General features: G+C 51.9%; 1 protein-coding gene across 2 annotated transcripts; it reads right to left on the minus strand.

The window, feature by feature from the left end:
• Positions 1-648: 648 nt before the first annotated feature.
• On the minus strand, positions 649-15,382 carry LOC136305442 (skin secretory protein xP2-like). 2 transcript variants are annotated; one of them, XM_066208698.1, is made up of 15 exons: positions 14,633-15,381; positions 14,458-14,482; positions 12,928-13,057; positions 10,472-10,607; positions 8,683-8,746; positions 7,588-7,649; positions 7,441-7,492; positions 7,280-7,350; positions 5,323-5,386; positions 4,971-5,092; positions 2,978-3,266; positions 1,904-1,984; positions 1,631-1,804; positions 990-1,219; positions 714-907 (listed from the first exon to the last, which is right to left on the minus strand). In XM_066208698.1, the coding sequence occupies exons 1-15, from the start codon at positions 14,743-14,745 to the stop codon at positions 763-765; spliced, it is 1,758 nt and encodes a 585-aa protein (XP_066064795.1). In that variant the 5' UTR covers positions 14,746-15,381; the 3' UTR covers positions 714-762. The 2 variants fall into 2 exon arrangements, with proteins under 2 accessions (XP_066064794.1, XP_066064795.1); XM_066208697.1 differs by lacking the exon at positions 7,280-7,350 and having other exon boundaries at positions 649-907; positions 14,633-15,382.
• Between the last annotated feature and the right edge of the window lie 71 nt (positions 15,383-15,453).

Below are 15,453 nucleotides of genomic sequence, written 5' to 3' on the forward strand. Positions count from 1 at the left end.
GGTTTGTACTGGGATGGACTGGGATGGACTGGGATGGACTGGGAGGGACTGGGAGGGACTGGGAGAGGACTGGGATGGACTGGGAGGGAACTGGGATGGACTGGGATGGACTGGGATGAACTGGGATGGACTGGGAGGGACTGGGATGAACTGGGATGGAACTGGTTTGAACTGGTTTGTACTGGGATGGACTGGGAGGAACTGGGACGGAACTGGCTTGAACTGGTCCGGACTGGTTTGAACTGGGATGGACTGGGAGAAACTGGGATGGACTGGGATGGACTGGGATGGACTGGGAGGGAACTGGGATGGACTGGGATGGACTGGGGGGGACTGGGAGGGACTGGGAGGAACTGGGACGGAACTGGCTTGAACTGGTCTGGACTGGTTTGAACTGGGATGGACTGGGAGAAACTGGGATGGAACTGGTTTGAACTGGTTTGTACTGGGATGGACTGGTTTGAACTGGGATGGACTGGGAGAAACTGGGATGGAACTGGTTTGAACTGGTTTGTACTGGGATGGACTGGGATGGACTGGTTTGAACTGGGATGGACTGGTCGGGACTGGTTTGAACTGGGATGGACTGGGAGGAACTGGGATGGACTGGGATGGAACTGGTTTGAACCGGTCCGGACTGGTCTGAACTGGGAGCACTGGGGGCGCCCCCAGCCGGTTTCCCTCAGCATCGAGCACAGACACAGGCCACGCCCCCTTTCCTGCCTCTTTTTATTCCCAACCAATCAGAGCTTCCGGAGACTCTCAGGGGGGTGTGGCCTCCTCCCCTTCTCTCTCGGTGGGCGTGGCCTGCAGGGCATGGGCGGCATGTCTCCAGCGCTGCAGCCAATGGGAGAAGGGGGCGTGCCCGGGGGGCGTGGCCAGGACGAATTGAGCCGGCTGGTCCCACCTGGGGGAGGAGCGGGGTTAGCGTAAAGGGGGCGGGGCTTTTCTGGAAGAAGCCACGCCCCCCAGCCACGCCCCCACCTCACCATTGGCGGACAAGCCCCTGGAGGTGTGGCCAGGCTTCGATTCGCTGCCGGCAGCAGTCGCTGACCAATCGCAGCCGGGGCAGGAGCTCGGCCACGCCCTCCGGGAGGGAGGCAGGGGGCGGGGCTGGCGGAGGCCCCGCCTCCCGCGCAAGCCCCGCCCCCCGGCGCAGGCGCAGCGCCCCCCGGCGGAGCTGCTGCCGCAAGGCGGCCGCCCGGGACAGCGACGCCCCCTGCCGGACACGGGGGAGCGGTGAGGGCGGCCACGCCCACAAACCCCGCCGGCCACGCCCACGATTGCCGGGACCCTCCCCCAGCCCTCGGGCCACACCCCCTGGAGCCCCACCCCCCACTCCCAGGCCATTCAAACCCCTCCCCCGCCCTTTAGGCCCCTCCCATCATGAAGCCACGCCCCCTGAGCCCCTCCCCACTTAAGCCCCTCCCCCTTAAACTCCTCCTCCTTTGGGCCCCTCTCCAAGCTCCTCCCCCTTCCCGCCCCCCCTTTAAACCACGCCTCCTTTCAGCCCCTCCCCACGCCTTAAGCCCCTCCCCCTCACTTTAACCACTCCATGCTTAAGCCCCTCCCACTTTAGCCCCTCCCCCGCGGTTTAAGCCCCTCCCTTCCCTTTCAGCCCCGCCCCCACCTGCAGCAGCCCCGCCTCCCTCAGCCCCTCCAGCGGGGGAGGGGCCGGGCCGGGCTGGGGGAGGGGCGCTCCCAGCGTTCCCAGCGCTCCCTGCACGAGGCCACGCCTCCTCCGCCCCTCCTCCAACAGCGAGGGAAGGGCGGAGCCAAGCCCCGCCCGCGCCACGCCCACGACCTGCAGCCAATCAGAGAGAGAGGGGAGTCAGAGGGGGCGGGGCCCGGGGGTTACTGGTTCATACTGGTCCATACTGGTGGGGACCGGTGCAGTACCCACCTGCTCCTGCAGGGGGCGCAGCGCCGCGCGGCGGCCCCGGGCGGCGGCGCTGAGGAAACGCAGCCGCTGCCGCCGCCGGAGCTGGGGGGAGAGAACGGCCAAAATCCCCCCAAAATTCCTCAAATTCCCAAAATCCCCGCCCAAAAATCCCAAATTTCCACCGCAGGACGCCCCCAAATCTCACCCCTAAAACCCCAGATTTACTCCCCAAAATTCCCCCAAATTTCCCCCAATTTTTCCCAAAATACCCCAAATTTCCCCCAAATTTCCCAAAATTCCCCCAAATCTCCCCAATTTCCCCCAAATTTCCCTCAAAATCTCCAAAATTTCCCCCAAATCCCCCAAATTCCCCTCAAATTTCCCAAAATCCCCCAAATTTTCCTCAAGTTTCCCCAAATTTCCCCCAAAATCCCCCAAATTCCCCAAAATTCTCCAAAATTTACCCCAAATCCCCCCAAATTCCCCTCAAATTTCCCCAAATCCCCCAAATTTCCCCCAAATTTCCTCCAAACTTCCCAAAATTCCCCCAAATTTCCCCCAATTTCCCCCAAATTTTCCTCAAAATCTCCCAAATTACCCAAAATCCCTCAAATTTCCCCCAAAATTTCCCAAATTTCCCACAAATTTTCCTCAAGTTTCCTCAAAATCCCCCAAATTACCCAAAATCCCCCAAATTTTCCTCAAATTTTCCTCAAAATTCCCCCAAATTTCCCCAAACTCCCCCAAATTTCCCCCAAACTTTCCTCCAAAACCCCCAAATTTCCGCCAAATTTTCCTCAAAATCCCCCAAATTTCCCCAAAATCCCCCCAAATTCCCCTCAAATTTCCCCAAATCCCCCAAATTTTCCTCAAATTTCCCCAAATTCCCCAAATTTCCCCCCAAATCCCCCTAATTTTCCTCAAATTCTCCCCAAAATCTCCAAAATTTCCCCCAAGTTCCCCTCAAATTTCCCAAAATCTCCCAAATCCCCAAAATTTCCCCCAAATTTCCCTCAAATTTCCTCAAATTTCCCCCAAATTTCCCCAAAATCCCCCAAATTTCCCCCAAATTCCCCCAAATCTCCCGTCACTCACCACTCGCTCCCTCGCTCTGCGGAGCCGCCGCTGGAGCCGCCCCAGGGCCCGGTTTGGGCCCAAATCCGGGGATTTTGGGACCGAATCCGGGGATTTTGGGGTTTTTGGGGCCAAATTTGGGGTTTTTTGGGCGGATTTGGGGGATTTTGGGATTTTTTGGGTGGATTTGGGGGATTTTGGGGTTTTTTGGGCGGATTTGGGGGATTTTGGGGGGTCCTGGCGGAGCGGCCGCAGGTCCCGGCTCAGGGAGGCCAGAAACGCTCCCAGGAAAGCCCGGGAGAGGAAAAGCCTGAAATGGGGCGAAAAACGGCGATTTTGGGAAAAATGGGGGGAAATTGGGGAAAAAATGGGGAAAAACGGGAAAAAATTGGGGGGAAAATTGAGGGAAAATGAGGAAAATGGGAAAAGTTGGGGGAAAATTGGGGAGAAATGGGGGAAATGGAAAAATTGGGGAAAATGGAGAAAAATTGGGAGAAATGGGGAGAAATTGGGGGAAAATTGGGGGAAAATGGGAAAAATGGAACAAATGGAAGAATTTTGGGCGGAATTTTGGGGCGAATTTCAGGAATTTTGGGCTGAATTTTGGGGTGAATCTCTGGAATTTTGGACTGAATTTCAAGAATTTTGGGCTGAATTTTGGGGTGAATTTCAGGGATTTTGGGTGGAATTTTGGGGCAAATTTCAGGAATTTTGAGCAGAATTTTGGGGTGATTTTTGGGGTGAATTTTAGGGCGAATTTCAGGAATTTTGGGCAGAATTTTGGGGCAAATTTAAGGAATTTTGGGGCGAATTTCAAAAATTTTGAGCAGAATTTTGGAGTGAATTTCGGGGTGAATTTTGGGGCAAATCTCAGGGATTTTGGGACAAATCTCAGGAATTTTGGACTGAATTTCAAGAATTTTGGGCTGAATTTTGGGGCGAATCTCAGGAATTTTGGGCTGAATTTGGGGGCGAATTTCAGGAATTTTGGGCAGAATTTTGAGGCAAATTTCAGGAATCTTGGGCAGAATTTTGAGCTGTATTTTGGGGTGAATTTCAGGAATTTTGGGGCAAATCTCAAGAATTTTGGGCTGAATGTTAGAGTGAATTTCAGGAATTTCAGGCTAAATTTTGGGGCGAATTTCAGGAATTTTTGGCTGAATTTGGGGGTGAATTTCAGGAATTTTGGGGCAAATCTCAGGAATTTTGGGCTGAATTTTGGGGCAAATTTCAGGGATTTTGGGCAGAATTTTGGGGCAAATTTCAGGAATTTTCGGGCGAATTTCAGCAATTTTAAGGTGAATTCTGGCGTGAATTTCAGGAATTTTGGGGCGAATCTCAGAGATTTTGAGCAGAATTTTGGCCTGAATTTTGGGGCAAATTTCAGCAATTTTGGGGCGAAGTCCAGGAATTTTGGGGTGAATTTTGGGGCAAATTTCAGGAATTTCAGGCTGAATTTTGGGGCGAATCTCAGGAATTTTTGGCTGAATTTTGGGGCAAATTTCAGGAATTTTGGGGTGAATTCTGGGGCGAGTTTCAGGAATTTTGGGCTGAATTTTGGGGCAAATCTCAGGAATTTCGGGCTGAATTTTGGGGCGAATCTCAGGAACTTTGGGCTGAATTTTGGGGCAAATTTCAGGGATTTTGGGCAGAATTTTGGGGCAAATCTCAGGAATTTCGGGCTGAATTTTGGGGCGAATCTCAGGAACTTTGGGCTGAATTTTGGGGCAAATTTCAGGGATTTTGGGCAGAATTTTGGGGCAAATTTCAGGAATTTTTGGCGGAATTCTGGGGTGAATTTCAGGAATTTTGGGGTGAACCTCAGGAATTTTTGGCTGAATTTTTGGGGCAAATTTCAGGAATTTTGGGGCGAATCTCAGGAATTTTGGGCTGAATTTCGGGGCGAATCTCGGGGATTTCGGGCAGCGTTGCGGGGCGCGTCTCGGCACGGATTCCCGGGCCTTTGGGCTGCCTTTCGGGCTGGATTTGGGGGATTCCGGCCTTTCCCGGGTACCTGTGCAGAGCCTCGGGGCCCAGGCGCGGCCGCAGCTCCCCCAGGCGCCTCCTCAGGTGGGACAGGTGGGACAGGAGCGGGGGCAGCGCCCCCCAGAGCGCCCCCACCGCCCCCCAGCAGCCCTAAAACCCGACAGGGACCCCGGGAATGGGATCAGCGACCCCCGAAACCCCAAAGCGACCCCAAAGTGACCCCAAAAACACCAAAACTGCCCCAAAAACCCCAAAACTGCCCCAAAAACCCCAAAACTGCCCCAAAAACCCCAAACCCGCCCCAAAAACCCCAAATCCGCCCCAAAAACCCCAAAACTGCCCCAAAAACCCCAAACCCGCCCGCTCCCCTCCCCCCTCACCTGGATGAGGCTCCTCAGGGTGGGCGTGGCCTCCGGGGAGGGGGCGGGGCCAGACAAGAGCTGCCTGTAAGGGGAGGGGCTCAGGCCACGCCCACAAGTGGACAGACCGCGCCCCCCCTTGCCAGAGACACGCCCACAAAAGGGAGAAAAGCCACGCCCCCCTCCCCACCGTGCCTGGGGTTAGTAAGCCACGCCCCTTGGAGCATTCCATCAGAATCCCAGAAATTCCATCAGGATCCCAGAAATTCCAACAGGATCCCAAAAATTCCATCAGGATCCCAGAAATTCCATCAGGATCCCAGAAATTCCGTCAGGATCCCAGAAATTCTGTCAGGATCCCAAAAATTCCATCAGGATCCCAAAAATTCCAACAGGATCCCAAAAATTCCGTCAGGATCCCAGAAATTCCATCAGGATCCCAGAAATTCCGTCAGGATCCCAAAAATTCCATCAGGATCCCAAAAATTCCATCAGGATCCTAAAAATTCCGTCAGGATCCCAGAAATTCCATCAGGATCCTCAAAAATTCCGTCAGGATCCCAAAAATTCCGCCCGGGATCCCCCAAAATCCCGTTCTGGGATCCTCTCGGAAGGAGGGATTTTTTTGGGGGGATTTTCAGGGATTTGGGGGGTCAGGAGGAGCCCAAAGAAATAAAAGGATTTTGGGGGAGCGGAATATCGGGAACGGCCCCAAAAAAATTGGAATTTTTGGGGGATTTTTCGGAGTTTTGGGGGGAAAATGAACCCAAAAAGGGAATTTTGGAGAAATTTTCAGAAATTTTTGGGGACAAATGAACCCAAAAAAGGGAATTTTGGGAGAATTTTTAGGAATTTTGGGGATAAAAGACTCAAAAAAGGGAATTTTGGGGGGATTTTTAGGAATTTTTGGAAGGACTTTTGGGAAATTTGGGGACAAAAAAACACAAAAAGGGAATTTTGGAGGAATTTTTAGGAATTTTGGGGGACAAATGAACCCAAAAAAGGGAATTTTGGGGGGATTTTTAGGAATTTTGGGGATAAAAGACTCAGAAAAGGGAATTTTGGGGGAATTTTTAGGAATTTTGGGAGGATTTTAGCAATTTTGGGGGGATTTTTAGGAATTTTGGGGGATTTTTAGGAACTTTGGGGGGATGTTAGGAATTTTGGGGGAATTTTTAGGAATTTTGGGGGATTTTTAGGAATTTTGGGGGAATTTTTAGGAATTTTGGGGGATTTTTAGGAATTTTGGGGGATTTTTAGGAATTTTGGGGGAATTTTTAGGAATTTGGGGGGATTTTTAGAAATTTTGGGGGGATTTTTAGGAATTTTGGGGGATTTTTAGGAATTTTGGGGGGATTTTAGGAATTTTTGGGGACAAATGAACCCAAAAAGGGAATTTTGGGAGAATTTTTAGGAATTCTGGGGATAAAAGACTCAAAAAAGGGAATTTCGGGAGAAATTTTAGGAATTTTGGGGGATTTTTAGGAATTTTGGGGGAATTTTTAGGAATTTTGGGGGGATTTTTAAGGATTTTGGGGGAATTTTCAGAAATTTTCGGGACAAAACATCCCGAGAATTTTGGGGGAATTTTTAGGAATTTTGGGGACAAAAAACCCCCAAAAGGAATTTTTGGGAGAATTTTTTGGAATTTTGGGGACAGAAGACCCCAAATAGGGATTTTGGGGAAATTTTCAGGAATTTTGGGGACAAAAATCCCCAAAACGGAATTTTTGGAAGATTTTTTGGAATTTTGGGGGACAAATGAACCCGAAAAGGGAATTTCGGGAGGATTTTTAGGGATTTTGAGGGAATTTCCAGGAATTTTGGGACCGAAACGCCCCCAAAACGATTTCGGGGCATCAGGAAACCCCAAAAATGGATTTTGGGGGGGTCAGAAAACCCCAAAACTGAAATTTGGGGACCCCCCCCAACCCCTCCCCCTCCAAGCCCCGCCCACCTCCCCCGAAGCCCCGCCCACCTCGTGCTCTGATTGGCCAAGGCCTCCAGCGCCCACAGCACGGCCTCGGGGCTGTAGCCAATCAGCACGGCCTGCAGGGGGCGCCCAGCGTCAGGGGGGGGGAAGGGGGCGTGGCTCTGCGCTGGCCACGCCCCATTCCCCCCCACAAAAGCCACGCCCACCTCAGCCTGCTCCAGCCAATCCTGAGCCTGGGGCGGTTCCTCCCGGGACTTCCTGCGGTGATTGACAGGTCGGGGGGGGAGTTAATTAACCAGTTAATGAAGCCGTTAATTAGGAAAGGGGTTTAATGAGGAAGGGGCGGGGCTCACCTGGGTGGGCGTGGCCTCCAGAGCTCCGCCTCCCTGGCCGCGCACAGCGCCTTGATTGACACCTGGGGAGGGCGGGGCGGGGGAGAGATTGGGGGTGCTGGGGAGGATTTTGGGGGATTTTGGGGGAATTTTGGGGATTTTTGGGGTCCCTGGGGGATTTGGGGGAATTCTGGGGGATTTTGGGGTCCCGGGGAGGATTTTGGGGGATTTTTGGGGGATTTTGGGGTCCCTGGGGGGATTTTGGGGTCCCTGAGGAGGATTTTGGGGGATTTTTGGGGGATTTTGGGGTCCCTGGGGGGATTTTTGGGGTCCCTGAGGAGGATTTTGGGGGATTTTTGGGGTCCCTGGGGGGATTTTTGGTGTCCCTGGGAGGATTTTGGGGGATTTTTGGGGTCCCTGAGGAGGATTTTGGGGGATTTTTGGGGTCCCTGGGGGGATTTTTGGTGTCCCTGGGAGGATTTTGGGGGATTTTTGGGGTCCCTGAGGAGGATTTTGGGGTCCCTGGAAGGATTTTGGGGTCCCTGGGGGGATTTTGGGGGATTTTTGGGGGATTTTGAAGGATTTTGGGGTCCCTGGGGGGATTTTGGGGGATTTTGGGGTCCCTGAGAAGGATTTTGGGGGATTTTGGGGAATTCTGGGGGATTTTTAGGGTCCCTGAGGAGGATTTTGGGGGATTTTTGAGGTCCCTGGAGGGATTTTGGGGTCCCTGGGGGGATTTTGGGGGATTTTGGGGTCCCTGAGGAGGATTTTGGGGGATTTTGGGGTCCCTGAGGAGAATTTTGGGGTCCCTGGGGGGATTTTGGGGTCCCTGGTGGGATTTTCGGGATATTTTGGGGTCCCTGGGGGGATTTTGGGGTCCCTGAGGAGGATTTTGGGGGATTTTTGGGGGATTTTGGGGAATTTTGGGGGATTTTGGGGTCCCAGGGGGGATTTTGGGGGATTTTGGGGTCCCCGGGGGGGGCTCAGGGGGGTTTGGGGTGCCCCGAGAACATTCCGGAGGGTTTGGGGGATTTTTTTGAGTGCTCAGGCCCCGCCCACCCCAGAAACCCCGCCCACTCCGGTGGCCACGCCCACCCCCGGGCCCCGCCCACTGACCAGCACTTGCGGCTCCGCCCCCGAGGCCAAGATGGCCGAAAGCTCCACCCGGGACTGGCCCGGCCTGAGGGGAGAGAGCCCCAAAATCTCCTCAAAACCCACCGAAAACCCCAAAATCCACCGAAATCCCCCAAAACACCCCAAAATCCACCGAAAACCCCAAAATAACCAAAATCCCCCAAAATCTCCTCAAAATCTCTTCAAAATCCACCAAAATCACCTCAAAATCCACCAAAAACCCCCCAAACACCCCAAAATCCACCGAAAACCCCCGAAATCCCCCAAAATCCCCCAAAACCTCCTCAAAATCCACCGAAAACCCCAAAATCCGCCAAAATCCCCCAAAATCTCCTCAAAATCCACCGAAATCACCCCAAAATCCACCTAAAGCCCCCAAATCCCCAAATCCCCCAAAATCTCCTCAAAATCCACAGAAATCTCCTCAAAATCCCCCCAAACCACCTCAAAACCCACCAAAAACCCCAAAATCTGCCAAAATCCCCCCAAAACACCCCAAAACCCACCGAAAACCCCAAAATCTCCAAAATCCCCCAAAATCCCCTCAAAATCCACCGAAAGCCCCAAAATAACCAAAATCCACCAAAACCCCCCAAAATCTCCTCAAAATCCACCGAAAGCCCCAAAATAACCAAAATCCCCCGAAATCTCCTCAAAATCCACCAAAAACCCCAAAATCCCCCCAAATCCCCCAAAACACCCCAAAATCTCCTCAAAATCCACCGAAAACCCCAAAATAACCAAAATCCCCCAAAACCTCCTCAAAATCCACCTAAAAACCCCAAAATCCACCGAAATCCCCCCAAAATCTCCGCAAAATCCACCAAAAACCCCCAAAACACCCCAAAATCCACCGAAAACCCCAAAATCCCCCAAATCCCCCAAAACCTCCTCAAAATCCACCAAAATCCCCCCAAAATCCCCCCCAAAACCCCCCATAACCCCATCAGGGACCCCAAAATCCGCCAAAATCGCCTCGAAATCCACCTAAAAAACCCAAATCCCCCCAAATCTCCTCCAAATCCACCTAAAATCCCCCAAAATCCCCAAATCCCCCAAAATCTCCTCAAAATCCACCGAAATCTCCTCAAAATCCACAGAAATCTCCTCAAAATCCCCAAAAACCACCTCAAAACCCACCAAAAACCCCAAAATAACCAAAAATCCCCCCAAAACACCCCAAAATCCACCAAAAACCCCAAAATCTCCAAAATCCCCCAAAATCTCCTCAAAATCCACCAAAAACCCCAAAATAATCAAAATCCCCCAAAATCTCCTCAAAATCCACCAAAACCACCTCAAAATCCACCTAAAACCCCAAAATCCACCCAAATCCCCCCAAAACACCCCAAAACCCACCTAAACCCCCAAAATCACATTAAAATTCCCAAAAATCTCAAAATCCACCGAAATCACCTCAAAACCCACCAAAAACCCCAAAATCTCCAAAATCCCCCAAAACCTCCTCAAAATCCACCAAAATCTCCTCGAAATCCACAGAAATCTCCTCAAAATCCCCCAAAACCACCTTAAAACCCACCAAAAACCCCAAAACAACCAAAAATCCCCCCAAAATCTTCTCAAAATCCACCAAAAACCCCCCAAACCCCCCAAATCTCCTCAAAATCCCCCAAAATCGCCCCAAAATTCCACCCCGGACCCCCCAAAATTCCACCCCGGACCCCCAAAATCCCCTAAAATTCCCCCAAACCCGCCCATTGCCCATATAAGGAAGCCCCGCCCCTCCCCGTTGAAGCCCCGCCCCCTTTACCTTTTCCGGGGCGCTTTTAGCGCCCCCTGGTGGCGGCGCAGGCGCTCCGGGCTCAGCCCCGCCCCCAGCAGCCGAAGCTCCGCCCCTCGCCGAAGCTCCGCCCAGCGGCGTCTCTGCTCCGCCCCCAGCGCCGCCTCTGGGAGGAGACGGGGGCGGGGTCAGGGACCCCAAAAATGGGATTTGTGACCCCAAAATTGGGATTTTTGACCCCAAAATTGGGATTTTTGACCCCAAAATTGGGATTTGGGACCCCAAAAATGGGATTTTTGACCCCAAAAATGGGATTTGGGACCCCAAAATTGGGATTTGGGACCCCAAAATTGGGATTTGGGACCCCAAAAATGGGATTGGGGACCCCAAAATTGGGATTTTTGACCCCAAAATTGGGATTTTTGACCCCAAAAATGGGGTTTGGGACCCCAAAAATGGGATTTTTGACCCCAAAATTGGGATTTGGGACCCCAAAAATGGGATTTTTGACCCCAAAATTGGGATTTTTGACCCCAAAAATGGGGTTTGGGACCCCAAAATTGGGGTTTGAGACCCCCAAAATTGGGATTTTTGACCCCAAAAATGGGGTTTGGGACCCCAAAAATGGGATTTTTGACCCCAAAATTGGGATTTGGGACCCCAAAAATGGGATTTTTGACCCCAAAATTGGGATTTTTGACCCCCAAAAATGGGGTTTGGGACCCCAAAATTGGGGTTTGAGACCCCCAAAATTGGGATTTTTGACCCCAAAAATGGGGTTTGGGACCCCAAAATTGGGATTTTTGACCCCAAAAATGGGATTTGGGACCCCAAAATTGGGATTTTTGACCCCAAAATTGGGATTTTTGACCCCAAAAATGGGATTTGGGACCCCAAAATTGGGATTTGGGACCCCAAAATTGGGATTTTTGACCCCAAAATGGGATTTGGGACCCCAAAAATGGGATTTTTGACCCCAAAATTGGGATTTTTGACCCCAAAAATGGGATTTTTGACCCCAAAATTGGGATTTGGGACCCCAAAATTGGGATTTGGGACCCCAAAAATGGGGTTTGGGACCCCAAAATTGGGATTTTTGACCCCAAAAATGGGATTTTTGACCCCAAAATTGGGATTTTTGACCCCAAAATTGGGATTTTTGACCCCAAAATGGGGTTTGGGACCCCAAAATTGGGATTTTTGACCCCAAAATTGGGGTTTGAGACCCCAAAATTGGGGTTTGGGACCCCAAAATTGGGATTTTTGACCCCAAAATTGGGATTTTTGACCCCAAAATTGGGATTTGGGACCCCAAAAATGGGGTTTGGGACCCCAAAATTGGGATTTTTGACCCCAAAAATGGGATTTTTGACCCCAAAATTGGGATTTTTGACCCCAAAAATGGGATTTGGGACCCCAAAATCGGGATTTGGGACCCCAAAATTGGGATTTTTGACCCCAAAAATGGGGTTTGGGACCCCAAAAATGGGATTTTTGACCCCAAAATTGGGATTTGGGACCCCCAAAAATGGGATTTTTGACCCCAAAATTGGGATTTTTGACCCCAAAAATGGGGTTTGGGACCCCAAAATTGGGGTTTGAGACCCCCAAAATTGGGATTTTTGACCCCAAAAATGGGGTTTGGGACCCCAAAATTGGGATTTTTGACCCCAAAAATGGGATTTGGGACCCCAAAATTGGGATTTTTGACCCCAAAATTGGGATTTGGGACCCCAAAAATGGGATTTTTGACCCCAAAAATGGGATTTGGGACCCCAAAATTGGGATTTTTGACCCCAAAATTGGGATTTTTGACCCCAAAAATGGGATTTGGGACCCCAAAATTGGGATTTGGGACCCCAAAATTGGGATTTTTGACCCCAAAATGGGATTTGGGACCCCAAAAATGGGATTTTTGACCCCAAAATTGGGATTTTTGACCCCAAAAATGGGATTTTTGACCCCAAAATTGGGATTTGGGACCCCAAAATTGGGATTTGGGACCCCAAAAATGGGGTTTGGGACCCCAAAATTGGGATTTTTGACCCCAAAAATGGGATTTTTGACCCCAAAATTGGGATTTTTGACCCCAAAATTGGGATTTTTGACCCCAAAATGGGGTTTGGGACCCCAAAATTGGGATTTTTGACCCCAAAATTGGGGTTTGAGACCCCAAAATTGGGGTTTGGGACCCCAAAATTGGGATTTTTGACCCCAAAATTGGGATTTTTGACCCCAAAATTGGGATTTGGGACCCCAAAAATGGGGTTTGGGACCCCAAAATTGGGATTTTTGACCCCAAAAATGGGATTTTTGACCCCAAAATTGGGATTTTTGACCCCAAAATTGGGATTTGGGACCCCAAAATTGGGATTTTTGACCCCAAAATTGGGATTTTTGACCCCAAAAATGGGGTTTGGGACCCCAAAATTGGGGTTCGGGGCCCGGAACCATCGTTGGCGGCCGCGGTTCCCGGCCGGGCTCACCCAGGCGCCGCGCCGTGTCCTGCGCGCTCTCTATGGCGTCCTCCAGGCTCTGCAGCTCCTGCCGCAGGCGGGCCCGCGCCGCCAGCAGCGCCCCCTGGCGGCCGGGAGGAGCCGCCGCCGCCGCCGCCGCCTGCGGGGACCGGAACGGCGACACCGAACGGTGCCGAATTCACCCCGAATTCACCCCGGAATTACCCCGAATTCACCCCGAAATTACCCCAAAAACTGACACCGAACGGTGCCGAATTCACCCCGAAATTACCCCAAAAACTGACACCGAACGGTGCCGAATTCAACCCGAATTCACCCCGAAAACTGACACCGAACGGTGCCGAATTCACCCCAAAAACTGACACCGAACGGTGCCGAATTCACCCCGAAATTACCCCGAATTCACCCCGAAATTACCCCGAATTCACCCCGTAATTACCCCAAAAACTGACCCCGAACGGTGCCGAATTCGTCCCGAATTCACCCCGAAATTACCCCAAAAACTGACACCGAACCGTGCCCAATTCACCCCAAAAACTGACCCCGAACCGTCCCCAATTCACCCCGAAATTCCCCCGAATTCACCCCAAAACACCGATCCCGAATTGTCCCGAATTCACCCCAAAACACTGACCCCGAATTGTCCCGAATTCACCCCGAAATTCCCCGAATTCACCCCAAAACACTGATCCCGAATTGTCCCGAATTCACCTCAAATTTCCCCCCAAATCCTCCCGAATTCCCCCCAAAATTCACTGAAAACTTCCCAAATTCACCCCAAATTTCCCCCAAAATCACCCCCCAAAATTCACTGAAATCCATCCCAAAATCCCCCCAAATCTTCCCAAATTCACCCCGAAATTCCCCCAAAATTCACTGAAATTCCCCCAAATCCTCCCAAATTCCCCCCAAAATCCCCCCAAATTCATCCCAAAACCCCGATCCCGAATTCCCCCGAATCCACCCCAAAATCTCCTCAAATCTTCCCAAATTCACCCCAAAAATCCCCCCCAAAATTCACTGAAATTCCCCTCAAATCCTCCCAAATTCACCCCAAAATTCACTGAAATTCCCCCAAATCTTCCCAAATTCACCCCAAAAATCCCCCCCCAAAATTCACTGAAATTCCCCCAAATCTTCCCAAATTCACCCCAAAATTCACTGAAATCCATCCCAAAATTTCCCCAAATCTTCCCAAATTCACCCCGAAATTCCCCCAAATTCATCCCAAAACCCCGATCCCGAATTCCCCCGAATCCACCCCAAAATCCCCCCAAATCTTCCCAAATTCACCCCAAAATTCACTGAAATTCCCCCAAATCTTCTCAAATTCCCCCCAAAATTCACTGAAATCCACCCCAAAATCCCCCCAAATCTTCCCAAATTCACCCCAAAATTCCCCCAAAACTCACTGAAATTCCCCCAAATCTTCTCAAATTCCCCCCAAAATTCACTGAAATCCATCCCAAAATCCCCCCAAAATCCCCCCAAATTCCCCCCCAACCCCCCTCCCCGCCCCCCCGGGCTCCCCCCACTCACCTGCACCTGCCGCAGGTGTCCGTACCTGGCCCCCGAGTCAAGGAACGATCCCCGCGTCACCCCAACATTTTTAGGGGCGGGGTTTTTTTCCCCTCCCCCATTGTCGCCCCTCCCCCACCCGCGGAATTTTTGGGGATCCCCCCCTCCCCCCCCCTCCCAAAAAAGTTTGGGATACCAGCGCAGATTCCCGCGAATCTTCCTGGCGTTCCTGTGGGGACACACCCCCCCCCAAAAAAACCCCGCCCGTGAGGGGAGCAGAGAAAGGGCGGGAAAACCGCCGCGGGGCATGACGGGAGTTGTAGTGCGGGAGGGGTAAAGCGCACCATAGCCCGCCGTTGGGCGGCGCGGGGCATGATGGGAGATGTAGGCTTGTCTATACTGAAGCCTTATGGGGCGCACGGGATGATGGGTCTTGTAGGCTTCGCTATAATGAAGCCTTATGGGGCGCGGGGAATGATGGGAGTTGTAGGCTCCGTTATAATGAGCCCATATGGGGCGCGGGGGATGACGGGAGGCGTAGGCTCGGCAATAACGAAGCCCTATGGAGCGCGGGGGATGATGGGAATTGTAGCTCCGCTATAATTAAGCCCTATGAGGCGCGGGGGATGATGGGAGTTGCAGCTCCGCTATAATGAAGCCCTATGGGGCGCGGGGGATGACGGGAGTTGCAGCTCTGCTATAATTAAACCCTATGAGGCGCGGGGGATGATGGGAAGTGTAGGCTTCGCTATAATTAATATCTATGGGGCGCGGGGGATGACGGGAGGTGTAGGCTCCGCTATAATTAATCCCTATGGGGCGCGGGGGATGATGGGACTCGTAGGCTCCGCTATAAGAAACCCATATAGGGCGCGGGGGATGATGGGAGCCGTAGGCTCCGCTATCCCGCCCTATGGGGCGCGGGGGCTGACGGGAGCTGTAGTCCCGGGGAGGGACACCACGCGCCCCCTCTCCCTGCCAAGGTTTGGGGGTCCCCGTTTAACCGCGGGGGTTGTT

Source organism: Chamaea fasciata, unplaced genomic scaffold, assembly GCF_029207755.1.
Source record: "Chamaea fasciata isolate MVZ Bird 193981 ecotype frontalis unplaced genomic scaffold, bChaFas1.0.hap1 SCAF_413, whole genome shotgun sequence".
NCBI lineage: Eukaryota > Metazoa > Chordata > Aves > Passeriformes > Sylviidae > Chamaea > Chamaea fasciata.

Coding starts and splice junctions, on each gene's coding strand:
- LOC136305442 (XM_066208697.1), bottom strand. CDS start 14,745: ATGCCCCGCGGCGGTTTTCCCGCCCTTTCTCTGCTCCCCTCACGGGCG. Junction 7,650..8,682: donor GGGCGGAGCCGCAAGTGCTG/GTCAGTGGGCGG, acceptor CGCCCTCCCCAG/GTGTCAATCAAGGCGCTGTG. Junction 1,220..1,630: donor GGGAGGCGGGGCTGCTGCAG/GTGGGGGCGGGG, acceptor CGTGTCCGGCAG/GGGGCGTCGCTGTCCCGGGC.